The 15,335-nt window shown below is 41.3% G+C and overlaps 2 protein-coding genes across 2 annotated transcripts in view; one reads left to right on the top strand and one right to left on the bottom strand.

Annotated features, from left to right (window-relative positions):
* The window catches only part of LRTM1 (leucine rich repeats and transmembrane domains 1), a 28,779-nt gene extending 20,226 nt beyond the window's left edge, over positions 1 to 8,553 (top strand). The window contains exon 3 of the mRNA XM_066596542.1: positions 7,929 to 8,553. Within this exon, the coding sequence (XP_066452639.1) occupies positions 7,929 to 8,377 (449 nt within the window). The 3' untranslated portion in view covers positions 8,378 to 8,553. The remainder of the gene's footprint in view (positions 1 to 7,928) is intronic.
* Positions 1 to 15,335, bottom strand: part of CACNA2D3 (calcium voltage-gated channel auxiliary subunit alpha2delta 3) — a 1,017,883-nt gene that overhangs the window by 214,440 nt on the left and 788,108 nt on the right. The gene's annotated exons all lie outside the window — the stretch shown is intronic.

Here is a 15,335-nt window from a genome sequence, read left to right as displayed (position 1 = left end):
TATACCATGCAATTATCAGTGCGCACATGACAAATCAGCAATAAGGAGAACAATAGAGATGAGCGAGCACCAAAATGCTCGGGTGCTCGTTACTCAGGACGAAATTTTCGCGATGCTCGAGGGTTCGTTTCGAGTAACAAACCCCATTAAAGTCAATGGGCGACCCGAGCATTTTTGTATATCGCCGATGCTCGCTAAAGTTTTCATTTGTGAAAATCGGGGCAATTCAAGAAAGTGATGGGAACGACACAGCAACGGATAGGGCAGGCGAGGGGCTACATGTTGGGCTGCATCTCAAGTTCACAGGTCCCAGTATTAAGCCACAATAGCGGCAAGAGTGCCCCCCCCCCCCCCCCCGCACTGTCAGCATAAAGATCGTTCTCCTCTGCCACAGCTGTAACAGCTGTGGCAGAGAAGAACGATGTTAGCCCATTGAATTCAATGGAGCCGGCAATACAGCAGGTTCCACTGAAAGCAATGGGCTGCAGGCGTGCGCGGGATGAATTGTCGGGAAGGGCTTAAATATATAAGCCCTTCCCTGCAATTCATCCAGAAATGTGTAAAAATAAAAATATATACCGTATATACCGGCGTATAAGGCGAAGGGGCGTATAAGACGACCCCCCAACTGTCACCTTATACGCCGGGAATACAGCGGAGCAAAGAATAAAAATCATTACTCACTTCCCCCGGCGTTCTGCGGCGCTGCTGCAGGCTGTCGCTCCCTCCTGGTCCCCGGCAGAGCATTGCTTTCTGGACGCAGGGCTTGAAATCCCCGCCTCCAGAAAACACACGTGCCTTCAGCCAATCACAGCCAATGACAATGATGTCATTGAATGGCTGTGATTGGCTGACGGCGTGTGTTAGCTAATCACAGTAGCTTTCTGGAGGCGGGGATTTCAAGCCCTGGGTCCAGAAAGCAATGCTCTGCCAGGGACCAGGAGGGAGCGACATCCTGCAGCAGCGCCGCAGAACGCCGGGGGAGGTGAGTAATGATTTTTATTCTTTGCTCCGCTGTATTCCCGGCGTATAAGGTGACAGTTGGGGGGTCGTCTTATACGCCCTGTCGCCTTATACGCCGGTATATACGGTATATATTTTTATTGTAACACATTTCTGGATGAATTGCAGGGAAGGGCTTATATATTTAAGCCCTTCCCGACAATTCATCCCGCGATCGCCGGCAGTCCATTGCTTTCAGTGGAACCTGCTGTATTGCCGGCTCCATTGAATTCAATGGGCAAACATCGTTCTTCTCTGCCACAGCTGTTACAGCTGTGGCAGAGAAGAATGATTTGTCTTTTATATGTTCTCAATGGGGTCGGCGCTGCTGCCGCCGGCCCCATTGAGCGCATATAGAGAAGAGAACAGGAATCACAGATTGCACATAGGTGCGATCTGCGATTTCTATGGCCTAAGAAGGACCGTTGGGGTTCTTAAAGCCTAAAATCACTCCTAACGCTCTCCCTATAGCAGCTCCGGCACCAGCAGCACTTTCCCTGATCTCTGTCAGAATGCATCTGTGGCGAGCCGCGGGAGGGGCCGATTTTTATACTCGGGTGACACCTGATCTCGCCAGCCACTCACTGCAGGGGGGTGGTATAGGGCTTGAACGTCGCAGGGGGAAGTTGTAATGCCTCCCCTGTGTTTCTATTGGCCAGAAAAGCGCGCAAATTTCTCAGGGAAGAAAATGAAAGTGACTCGAACATCGCGTGGTACTCGTCTCGAGTAACGAGCATCTTGAACACCCTAATACTCGAACGAGTATCAAGCTCGGACAAGTATGCTCGCTCATCTCTAGATAACAACTTATTTGTGCATTAACCAACAAAAAGTTGATGAACCCCCTGCTATGAACTGCACATAGTGTAATGTCAGAGCCTGGGCCAAATGGATGATTCACCAGTTTGCCAGTCAGACTTATCTCCATTTTAGACTTATTGAGAAGATCCACTGGACACTGTGGTCTCCTCTCAAGTAAGTAACCGGCTGTATTAATACACAGCTACCAACACTTATTGTAGCGCAGGAATTGTTTTTACATTTGTTTATCTCATATCTACAACCAAGGTCTTGTATCCTGGGCCCTTCCGATGATTCTCTCTCAGAACCCCTGGAACAATACATGGCTTAGGTGTGTGTAGCAGTCCCTATTGAAGGCACACCTGGACAAGTGGTGTGGGGAGCCTGCTGTTTAGACAGGCCCCCACACCAGGTGAGTCCATTTTTTATTCTTTTCAGTCTCTACTTATTTAAAAATGACATAAGAAAAGCCGAGTATACCATCTTTGAATTCTATGGTTTCACGTATTTAGACATAACTTAAAAATATCTGAGACTTAAGGCTTAGTCACACGGGCGCATCGGCACCCGTGTTACTGCAGGTAGAAGACGCCAGACTTCAGGACGGACGTCTCTCTGCAGCACCGGAAGAAAGAACATGTGACCGGCTTCATTGCCGGTCATGTGTTCTTTCTTCAGCGCTGCAGAGAGACATCCGTCTTGAAGTACGGCCGTGTTCTTCCTGCAGTAAGGGCTCAGTCACACGGGCGCATCGGCGCCTGTGTACGGGTGCCAATGCGCCCCTGTGACTACGCCCTTAGAAGGTATTGAACTTTGGTAAATACAACCTCAAATGAACAATAACACATAAGAAATTATACTGTGTCATCATTTAAAAAATAGACCAAAATTCAGAAGCAGTGTGTGAAAAATCAAGAACAAACCATTTTCTGTATGACTTTATCAGTCTCTCACATCATTCTAGAGGAATTTTGGCCCAGTTATCTTTATAAGGTTGCCTCAGTTCTGTCAGTTTTGTGGATAATCATTTATGCACGGCTCTCTTAAGGTCCTGTCAAAGCATTTCAATTGTGTTGAGGTTTGACTGGACCATTGCAACACTTTGATTCTCTTCTTTTTCAGCCATTCTGATGTAGATTTGCTACTGTGCTTGAGATTGTTGTCCGGTTGCATGACCCAGTTTCAGCCAAGCTTTAGCTTTTGGATAGATGTCACATTAGACTCTAGACTACTTTGGTACACAGAGGAGTTCATGGGCGACTCAATGACTGCAAAGTGCCCAGGTCATGTAGCTGAAAATCAAGCCCAAATCATCACCCATCCACCACCGTGCTTGACAGCTGGTATGAGATGCTTGTGTTTATATGCTGTTTGTTTTTGCCAAACATAGTGCTGGGTATTCTGGTCAAACATCTCCGCTTTGGTCTCTTATGTCCAAAGGACATTGTTCCATACGTTGTGTGGTTTGTTCATATGCAGCTTTGCAAACTTTAGCTGTGCTACCATATTGTTTTTAGAAAAAAGAAGGCTTTTTCCCGGCAAGCCTTTCAAGCAAGCCATACTTTAACATTTAACATGGCAACTGAGGCCTTTAGAGTCTGGGATGTATCTCTTGGCTTTTTTTTGTACTGTCTGACCTTGTGGTGAATTTGCTGGGAGGTCCACTCCTGGGAAGATTCTCAACTGTCTTGGATATTTTCCACTTGTAAATAATGTTTCTCATTGTGAAATAAAATGAGGAACTCTGAATTCTTTGGAAATATTCTTATAGCCCTTCCCAGATAGATGGGCAGCAACAATTACTTCTCTAAGATCATTCCTGATGCCTTTACTTCTTGGCATTGTCTTAACATGCCTGAATTCTCCAGATCAGCAAACTGCCAAGACTCCTGCTTTTATAGAGGTGATCACACTTGCTGATGATCAATTAATCAAGAGAATTTTATTAGCAGCTACTTATGCAAGCATTAAGGGTGTACTTAATTTTTCCCACACACCTTCTGCATTTTGAGGGCTCGTTCACATGGGCGTGAAAATCGTGCAGAAGATAGCTGCGCAAAAAATTGTGGCAAAATCATGTGAAAATCGCATAAATGGACGATTTTTTGTAATCAAGTCCCGAGCCCCATTAGCGTGAAAATCGTCCATTCACACAATCGGGAGCAGTGTGTTGCAGGGCAAAGCGCGCTGCTGAGAGAGAGGGACAGATTTATATTTTTCCGGACATCACAATACCTTCACTACACTACATACACCCATGTGACATTCTTTATCAGCACTTCCTGCTGCTAATCTGACTCCTCCTCCTTTTGGAATTGTTTCCAAAACTCCCTCTCCCTGCCAATGCTATTGTTTAGAAGATTTAGCTAAACAATGGCAATGTTTAGCTAACACTGCTTATCTCACTCCCCTTCTTCTCACATAGACCTCCATAGAACTCTTTGTCAGTTAGTTGTGTTTTTCAGTCAAAACAGGTCAAGACCTATCTTTTTGCGCAGCAAGGAATTTCGGTCACTGATGTCCTATCTTTTTAGGTGCGATTTATTTTTGAAGCAGCTAAAAATTGTTCCTCTGAACGTTTCCATTGGTTCTAGTGGTTGGAATTTTTTTGCGTGTGTAATTTAGCTGCGCAAAATCATCCATGTGATGAGCCCTCACCTAGTTTTTGCTAAATAAATAATGACAGTGTAATTTGCCCAAGTGCTATTGTTCATCTGAGGTTGTATTTATCTAATTTTTCAGACCATCTAAGGGACCGATTTTTTTGAATTCCCTGATATTCAAAACTACAGAAGAGGGAGTACTTCATTTTTCTCATAACTGTAGCTGACATAACTTCACCCAATGACAACAGCTAATTGCCAAGGGTTTTAAAGGATGATTTGTCTTGGTAAGAGAACCCCTTCAACTTTCTTAGAAATTCAATTTTTTGATGCAATTACAGAAACTGAAAAGGTTGTAAATTCTGAAAAATGAAGCAAATATAAACTGATGGAATCCGACTGTAAGTGTAGACATGGGTTCACGCACTCTTTTTACTTTTCGAGATACATTTTCTGTTTGTTACTTTTCACAATTCACATTTTTGTGGTGCAGCTAAACGGGTCAATAAAATATAGTTGTTTTATTATTATTTGTTTAAAAGCTCGTATCACAAATTGCAGCATAAAGCTTGCAAAACCAAAGCCAGTTATTAAGAAGCTTTTGGCAGTAGCTGCCTCTATTTTCTCTGGAGGTTCTGTCCATAAATAAAAGCGGCATGAAAAAAAGACAGGGATCCAAATGTGTTTCGGGATCCAAAAATCCATAGAAAAATGCACAGTGAGGAGTCCAAATAGGATGTCTGCCTAGAATATTTATTCTTTGTGCCAGGTAAAAGATTATGGGCTATATCTCTGTGTCAAATAACCCATTATCTGATCCTTTTCATATGCGGAGACATGCAGGGTTTAAATCCTTTCTGGTCGCCAATGCATAAAAGAACTATAATTATATAGACTTGGGATTATGAGAAAAACGAATGCTATGATTATTATCATCATTATAATCCAATTGTTTAGCAAATGTAACATCAACAGACTAAAAATTATAACCATTGTATAGTCGATTTTCTACATGGGATGTTGATCTTTGCACTACTCAACTATTTCTCAAGCACATCCATCCAATACGCCGCCAGCGCATTTATATATACTGAATGGCTACGGTATTAGAGACACCCATGTAGTAGAGCGTTGAAACTCCTTTGGCCTTTAGAACCGCAGCAATTCGCTGTGGCATCGATTCCACTGGGTGCTGAAATTGCTCTTCAGGGACATTGGCCCATGTGGACAGGAAGCTTCTTGCAGTTGATGCAAATTACATGGAGGTACTGACAGGTTCTGAAAGCCTCATAAGAATGGTTCATCGATTCTTGCTCTTTGCGACAAATGATGACAAATCCATTGGCATGATGGAATGGAAATGTGGATTTACCTGACCAGGAGATTTAATCCACTACTCAATGATCCAAGTCTTGGGCTCATTTGACCACTCGGTCTGGCCTTTTTTTTTTTTTCGAAGACAACAATGGTCAACTGTTGTTAAAGCCCATCAGTGCAAGGGAACAATGAGTTGTGTTCAGACATGTCATTTGGCTGCTTATTTGCTTGATTGTGAACTGCCTGTTCATCAGAATTATTCTTGACATCCTCCTTTGACCCCTTTACATCCACATAATCCCGTTTCATAGGATGTTTTTCCTGCATCACACCATATACTCTTGACACCACTGCATGAGAAAATCCCAGAAAGTTGGCAGTATATGAAATTCTGGCCCCAACTAGTCTAGCAAAAATGACTGAGCCTCATTTTAAGTCACTCAGATCATTTGGTTCTCTCATTCTAATGTGGATTAACACTGAAACTAAGCCAGGGAAAATGTGCTTGCTCCAGGGTTATGTGTCTAATTTCCATACAGGGAAGCTCCAATCGTGAAAAGGCAGATGTCTCCAATAGTTGATTGCTGTGGATGCCAGCAGTGGGACACTTTGTAATGTGAATCTCGCCAGGAACCCTTCTAACACAAGTAAATTGTCCAAAAAAGATAAACCTTTTAAAAGAGTTGTTTTGTAAAAGAAGACACTCTTTAATTAAAAAAAGTCCAACTATCCCCAGGCAATCAGAGGGTAATTTAAAAGGAAAACAGATTTGGCTATACATTTCTGTTGCAGGACAAGGCAGCACTACAAGACGGGGCATTAAAATGAATGGCACGTATGCACTGGATCCACCCAAGTAGAGATGGATCACCACCAATGACATTGGCACTGTGGCCATCGTCGTTGTCTTCTCCTGCTAGTCTCTTCACTATGGATCTATCTGGAGGCGTTTGAGCAGTGTGGAAGGCAGTGGAGGGTGGGCATACCTTAGACTTCCTAAGAATGTTCTACATAGAGCTGTCTGAAACTTTGGTGGCCATTTTATGTAGATGCAAATAGAGAAGGGGTTCAGAATGCAGGAACGGCAGCAGGATCATTCATCATGAGGGCACTAGATATACTGAGTATATATTTGCCATGTATTGTCAAAATTTCCCTTTTTTTACTGAAGGGCCACTTTAACGTCATTTAACCTTACTATACAGAGAAGCAGTAGAATTGCAGTCATGTCGCAGATAACAGGCACAAATGAAGGGCTAAAACAAGCATGCACACAGTGCCGACAGCATCCTTCTCTTGCTCACACATGATGTCCATTAGTGTCCAACAAAAAGCTAGCAAGCTGAGAGATCAGGGAACGAGAATGGGAAAATGTAGAGTTGTAGAGGAATGAATGCCCCTATTCTACAACGTGTGGGATCTTATTTTTGGGTTACTGTGGCCCTTGTAGACTGTCAGGTGGTATCACCAAGGACCCATTTTGAACGGGGAAGGGGGGAGGTGTAGGAGTACACTGTGGCCATTGTAGACTGTCAGGTGGTATCACCAAGGACCCATTTTGAACGGGGAAGGGGGGAGGTGTAGGAGTACACCCCTGGCTGGAGCACTCCACACTTTCCTGTTCTCGTTCCCTGATCTTACAGCTTGCTAGCCTTTTGTTGGACTCTAGTGGAGTTTATGTGTGATGAAGATAGGGATGTTGGTGGCTGTGTATGTACACTTGTATCAGCCATTTATTTGTGCACATTGTCTGCTGCATGACTGTGATTCTGCTGATACTTTACATGTGAAGGACTTAAGCCCAGAAATACACGAAATTTGAAAATACAGTACGTTTGACCCTAATTTGCTGGCTAAATAGTTGATTCTTCTGTACTTACTGGAGTGGTGTTTTTGCATTAAGCGTGAGAAGTGCTGATTACGAACACTAGAGAATTGCTGTCTCTTGCCCTTAGACCTGTATTCTATTTCATATGTTATAGTGTGCATTTGGAAGTGCACATTTGTGGTGGTGCATTGGTTCCGCTATTCCTACAGCAGCAAAAGTGGAAACAGTATTCAATATTGGCACTAGGACCTTTATTATATTCTTGTGAAAGAAAATTTATTCCATATATACTGTATATCTTTGTCCAAACCTTCAATTCTATTTGTCCATTTGATCTATCATTTCTTTGACTTGTTTTTACTGTTTGCTATTTTTAGGAGGTATCATCGATGAGGTGATCTGTACCAGCCCAGAGACACGTAAAGGAAAGGATCTTCTCAAAGTCCCATTTGAGTTCTATAAAAGTTGTCCTCCATTCACCACTTCATTTCCTATGGCCAATATCCACCAACATGGTCCAGAACATAGGAGTAATGGTCGACATGGATATCATGGGGATCACATGGACGGTAGTCATCCCGAATGTGAACCAAAACCAAAGCCCAGACCAGCCAACCTGAGGCATGCCATAGCCACTGTCGTTATCACTGGAGTAGTCTGTGGGATTGTATGTCTAATGATGTTGGCAGCTGCAGTATATGGATGCGCCTATGCAGCAATAATGGCTAAATATCATAAGGAGCTCAAAGAGGTGGAACGAATAGCTTCTGCTGCAGAACATGGGAGCGCTGAAGAGAAAGAACCTCTTGATGGTACACTAGCCTAAGCTGCAGACTATTTACTTTGTTCCAATTGTTTATTGTAGAACTGTCCACTTTTTAACAAATTATTTATCTTATATGACTGTGGGTTTGTTCTAATTTTTAAGAACTCTTGTGTTTTAAACCAAAAGTGTGCTTCCCCATCCAAAACCATAAGATAGGAATAACTGTTATGTTTATTTATGCCCTGCAGATAATGAAGATTAACTTATTAAAATCATTATTATCCAACCAGCCAATCAGTGAATTATTGTATGGCCCACAAAATGACTTTTTCTTCTTATTGTAGTGGTAGGCTATAGAAACCTTTGTGCATGAAAAATCAATACACACATATACTACTAAGTCTGTGCAGAAAAAAAAATATTGTAAAGAAAAAAAACATTCCCTAGAAGAAGTTGTCTGAATCAAATAAAACTTTCAATGTGTGATTGTAACATTGATATACATTACTACAATATCAGAGCAAAAGGATAATTTATTGCGGGTGGGCATGGAGGCTCTAGTACCCTGCTGTACTGCCTTTAGCTTGGATACAAGATGTGATAAGAGTGAGCATGGAGGCTCTAGTACCCTGTAATACTACTTCTAGACTTGATGCATGGTGTGACATGGGCAGGCATTGAGGCTCTATGCCCTGTTGTACCACCTCTAGCTTGGATACAAGATGTGATACAGGTGGGCATGGAGGCTCCTGTACCCTGTTGGGCTGCCTCTAGCTTGGATGCAAGACATGATATGTACAGCATGGAGGTTCTAGTACCCTGTTTGGCCACCTCTAGTTTGAATGCAAGATATGATACAGTTGAGCATGGTGGCTCAAGTACCTTGTTGGACCATCTCTAGCTATGATGCAAGATGTGATATGGGTGGGCATGGAGGCATACAGGTTCTGTATAGTATCCTGTGGCATATCGGTTCACATTTGCTGTAACTGAGCCTCTAGATCGTGCAAACTCATAGACTGTCAGTGCACACACCCAGTTTATCCATCTCTGGCCAATCTAGACAGCCACTGGCTATTTAAGGTAGCCACCCTCACTCCACATTTAATTCTGTCTGGTATGCAAGGGTATGCACTTGTTACCCCCTTCCCACCTCAGGACATAAATGTAATGGATGTGAAGCAGTTCTTGCAAATGAACATACATTTTCATCCTATGTTTGGCACAGTCTTAGAAGCTGAGCCCATGTCATCCACAGCAGGAGAGCTGCCTGTAACTGGCTGCTGACCTCCAGATACAACAGGGGGGATCAGTGGCATGTAAAAGGTTCACAGACATCATCAGCTCCCCATCATGTAATCGCGGAGGGCCAGTGGGTTTCCATGGCAACCAATCACCAATCAATGGCATTCGGCTCTCTATGGCCTATGATCACTATGATAAGCAATAATGCATTGCCCCTTTTCTGTCTTTGTTTAAAGAAATTAGAAAAAAAATATGTTTGGTATTATCGCATCTGTAACGGTCTGGACAATACATTGAACACATTTTTATTCTTCTCTGCAAACGCTATAAAAAAAGCTAAAAAACTGAGCCTAAATGCTCTTTTTGTTAACTTCGCTTCCCAAAAGAGCGCAATAAAAGTTATAAAAAAAAACGATATGTACCCCAAAAATGTTACCAACAAAAAACAAAACCTCATGTTGCCATGTTGATGGAAAATAAAAGAGTTATGACTTTTAAAAAGTAGAGATGAAAATGCCTTTAAAATTGTCCTAAGTGTCGTATAGGTCCAAAATAACCCATGTCACTGAAAGATTGAAGTTTTACTTCTCTTTCTAAAAACTTTTGATATACCATAGGGAAATCTCAAAAGATTTGATTGCCAGGGTCCAGCTGGTGAGATCCCCACCAATTGCTACACGAGCCAGCTGAATTGCTTGCCCAAGTGCTGTCACTGCTTGCTAGCAGAAGACGGGCCTATAGACTTTCCATTGAGTCCATATTCAGCTAGTGAGTAGTAATAGTGCTCAGATGAGTTCTTCAGCTGGCTCATTCTAGCAATCGGTGGAGGATTCAGCAGCCAGATCCCAGTGATCAAAAGTTTTGACATATCCTTAGGACATGGCAAAAGTCTTTAAAAAGCTTAATTTAAATGCGGATGGATTTACATGAAGCCAGTATGGCAGTAGAATGAGGCTGTGTGACTTAATATATTAAGGGGCCATATGGCCTCTAGACACTACCGTACCAGTTTTGAGCATGGGCCTCTGCCACATGCAGAGTCCTGAATGGATAGCTGAACCTCTGAGGTTGGACATTTGCAACTAAAAGCAAAACAAAACCGGAAATAAACTTAGATATAAAACAGCGATTTTGGATAACTGTAGCTTTAAATGTGTTATGTTGGAATTTCTCATCAATATTAACCTATGCACTATTAATATTTTCTAAGTTTTACCTAGAGACTAAATGACAGAATGTTCTCAACACATAACCCAGAAGAATAAAGACTCCGTAGACATGGGATCTACGGTACAGGACAAGCTGAGTGCTCCACCTGCACAGTTTGTACCGTGCAGCCATCCACAACTGACAGTGATTAATGACTGCCAGATATGCTCTTATATGGAGGAACTCAGCTGTACAGGAGTCACAAAAGCAGTGAAGCTGCTCCAGTTTAATGACTCAGCTAACTCATTCCAAACACGTTAGACAGATGCCACCATCATACAATACAAAGCAAGAAGTTTAAGCAGACCTCCATGTGGTCAAAAGAAGATGAAGATGCTGCTATGTTGTCTGTTTCTTAAATTTATCTTCTGCAAACTCAAAGTGGGTGTTAGAGGTTTGTAGAGTAGATATCAATGCATTGTGTTTTAAGCTAGACATGCAGGTTGAGTAATTTAGGTTCAAATCATCGCGGTATAATATTTCACATATGTAAATATAGGTTCCCAAGCAATACAGGAAATTACAGCTATACAAGTACTCAGTAATACATACATAATCACAACATTGAAAACTAATTATACAGAGAAAAGTGGCAACAAATTGTTAAAGGGCCATTCTGGCAAAAATACCTAGTATTTAACAAGAAGAAATACAAAGTCCTACATCTGGGCAAGAAAAATGAAAAAAGCACATACAAAATGGGAAGAATTGGGCTAAGCAGCAGCTCATGTGAAAAAGACTTGGGTATACTAATAGATCATAGACTGAACATGAGCAACAATGTGATGTAGCTGCAAAAAAGGCAAACACAATTCTGGGATGTATTAAGAGAAGCATAGAGTCTAGATCACATGAGGTCATTATTTCCCTCTACTCTTCCTTAGTCAGACCTCATCTGGAATACTGTGTCCAGTTCTGGGCACTCGACTTTAAAAAAGACATAGACAAAGTGAAGCAAGTTCAGAGAAGAGTTACCAAGATGGTGAGCGGTCTGCAAACAGTGTCCTATGAGGAACGGTTAAAGGATCTGGGAATGTTTAGCTTGCAAAAAAGAAGGCTGAGAGGAAACTTAATAGCTGTCTACAAATATCTGAAGTGCTGTCACAGTGCAGCAGGATCAGCCCTATTCGCATTTGCACAAGGAAAGAGCAGAAGCAATGAAACTGAAAGGGAGGAGACACAGATTAGATATTAGAAAAAAAACTTTCTGACAGTGAGGGTGATCAATGAGTGGAACAGGTTACCACGGGAGGTGGGGAGTTCTCCTTCAATGGAAGTGTTGAAGAACAACATTACGTGAGCAGCTAGAGACTGTACCATCTCTGCTGCAGGACAAAACACTGTCATTGCTATCTGTATTCTATCCTAAACAAGCTACAGACCATAAATTTTCAGTCAGAAGAATGAGCTGTGATCTCCTCTATTATAACTGTGTGGTCATCATCAGTAACTGTGATAGGAGTGTTTGTGTAAACCTCTAGACAATTTTGTGGCAGGGTCTAATGTAACACCATTCCACAGACTGAGAAATTTACTATTTTCAGACAGCATAAACGCAAGTAAATTGAAATCACAAGACCAGCTGAAGAGAAGGAGGCCCGGAGTTTCAGAAAGACAGAAATAACTAACCAAGGTAACACTAGCTGACATATATTCTGAGGGATAGCTACAGAATGAATGGAAAGAAATTTCATCGGAGTGGCACTTTAAAATGCCAAAAGACTGCATACTGTAAGTCCTTGTTTTCATTGGACTACAACACAACCTAGACCACAAAATCAGGAGTATTTATATACAGCTTTTGGGATGTAATTGGGTAAATGTGAAGTGAGACGTGAAGGAGTTATCCAACAAAAAAAACATTTATCACCTATTCACACGATAGGTGATAAATGCATGATCACCAAGGTCTGACTGCTGGGAATCACCCTATGAATGAAGTGGTCGTGTACATGCAATTCAACCAGTCAAATCTGTCAGATAAGATTGACAGGAGAATGTGGATGAATCCTGTCAAACGTGGTAGCATCTACTGACAAATGTCTAATGTCACCATATGATGGTGGCCTCTAGAAAATCTACAAATTCAGTATAAATGTCACGGCACACCATTGCTGTTCACTTTGATAACCTGCTCCCAAGGCCACGATTGGGTGCCGCAATCTGTCACATACTGCATGCCGCACTTGCTCCTTAGTTCATTCTCAATCCTCTGCCTATATGGCTCAAGCACTTCCACTCCTTTTCTTAAAGGGCCACTGCACGCTCTTTTATCTGGTCTCCCATGTATAATCTATTTTTGGCTATATTAGGCATCCTCCAGACCATACAGAATGCCTAAGCAATCAGTCTCATCAGCCATCGGGACAAAGCTCTGATTTATGTTTGTTCTGGTTCGGACTACAGCCTAAGTCCTGACCATTCTGACTTCTGTGCTCCCTGACCTCAGCTTTTTTATTGGACTTTGTTATTGCTTGCTGCCTACTAACATTAGATTCTGATCCTTACCTCTCTGCAGTACACACAGAGGAAAAACAGCACCATAGAGGACATTATACAGCAGCAATGATCATTGTAAATGTGATTCCAGTAGCTGAAACATAGTAAATAACTTACCAGTAGTTGTGGCCATATTTGTGTAAGCCTATCTCCCTCCTAATGTAGTGTAGATGCAATGGGCATCTTAGAGGAGGTCCCCTATTCAACATTTAGTACTGTCTTCTATTAGCCATAATAAAGAGCATCAACACAACCATCTATTCCATGTAGTGAGCAGTTACACAGAGCATCCTCAGTGTTATTAACTGATCACCAGGGTTAGAGAACGTGGATCCATGAAGACAAGTTGATGATTGTCCATATGAAAATATAACCTTTAAAAGGTCTTCATAGGGAAAAACAACAATAAAAAGCCTTGTTTTACACATGTGTCATTCAAATAATACAAACTCTATATAGTCCATGATACAAATCTTCATCTCCAGCAGGTTGATACATTTAAAGAGGCTCTGTCAGCTATTTAGAGCCTATAAGCTAAACTTATGGACTCGAAGTAACTGACATGTTGAGTCCGGGGATGTAAGTTTTATAGCACCTACGGCTATTTTGCCACTCCTTCCGCAAACGAAGAGAGCCAAAGAGCCCACCCAGCCTCTTTATTTCAATGATCAGTGCATGTCTCAGCACCCGGATTCCCACCATTGAAAACTTCGGACATGCTTTTATGACCAGTCAAAAGTTTTGGCCAATAGCTGTTACTCTTTAAGTTTTACTTTTTGTTCACATTCGCATCATGGCTACAGTTTGTAACAGAAGTCATGGCACAGTGGCAAATTTGTCATACAGCGGATACCACTGGTGTCCAATGGACCCATCTGATGCAGCTTTATATATCTATAATATAATGCAGATAATTTTATAAAACATACTTAGGGCAGTATAAACTATATTACGGCCAATTTTACTTTATCCTGCTATTGTAATGTATTTTGATTTTAGTAAAAATGCTAAATGGAAGAAGTACAAATTTAGTTTTGTCTATAACCCACTGTTATGTCTTTCTATTGTCAGATATTTACAGTTATGCAACTTTTTATGGAAGCCTGAATACGCGAATAATGTGACATTGTCACTTTATGTTGATTATTGTTCCTTCCAATGCCTGACTTGCTCCGGGCTCTATGATCACTAATTACAGTTGAGGCTTGTTAAAAAACAAACACAGGAATAGGCCTGAATTCAGATGGCAAAGGATGACAAAAATACTCAGACTGTCCAAGGGCTTAATTTATAATGTGTTCCACATTTGTCCTGTTTTTATATTCTGGCGACACTTTGTTTTGTAACCTGGTAATGAGAAAATTCTGTTGACTTTTCCTGGATTTTAGGCGTTCACGACTGTTGATTGTGCTTCAATCAACGTCTTGTTGTCTTTAGAAAGGGCTTCGGTAAACGTATGATTTCTTTGATGTTTTTGAAACAATTTTTAAACAGTATTAAGAGTTTTCCTTTGCTTAATGGCCAAAATAATATTTGGAAGAGCTTCTGGCTATAGGAGAATATTAAACTCACATATAGTTGCAAAGATATTTGTCAATTAGAGGCAGATTAATATGGACACAAAGTATAGAGCTTCATTTATCAAAACTTTCTTAGAGAAAAACTGGTTTATTGTCTATGGCCATCAATAAAAATGCAGCTTATATTTTTCCAAAGTTACTTTAGGATTTGTTGCAATGGGCAACAAAGACAGTTTTGTTATTCGATAATTTTGATAAATGAGGGCCATCATTTTCCTTGTTTTATTTGAAAGACTCATGATGTAAAAATTTTAGCAAAAATGTCTGTCATTATGCATTTTTTTTACTTTCACACCTGATCATCTCTTATGTTCCCTCATTAGCTGAAGCAGCTGTTTGCTCAGCTGGGTGTGTGTTTACATGAGTAAACAGTGTACTCATTGTGTATGCAAAGCAAACACAATAGGTACATTGATAAGAATTTATTTGGAACTGCTAGGGATGGTTTTTATATGGGAGAAAAACCCACGGCTAACTATAAGTAA

Source organism: Eleutherodactylus coqui, chromosome 3 (genome assembly GCF_035609145.1).
Source record: "Eleutherodactylus coqui strain aEleCoq1 chromosome 3, aEleCoq1.hap1, whole genome shotgun sequence".
Lineage (NCBI taxonomy): Eukaryota > Metazoa > Chordata > Amphibia > Anura > Eleutherodactylidae > Eleutherodactylus > Eleutherodactylus coqui.
Note: the sequence above shows the minus strand (reverse complement) of the source record. Positions and strands in the feature narration are given on the sequence as shown.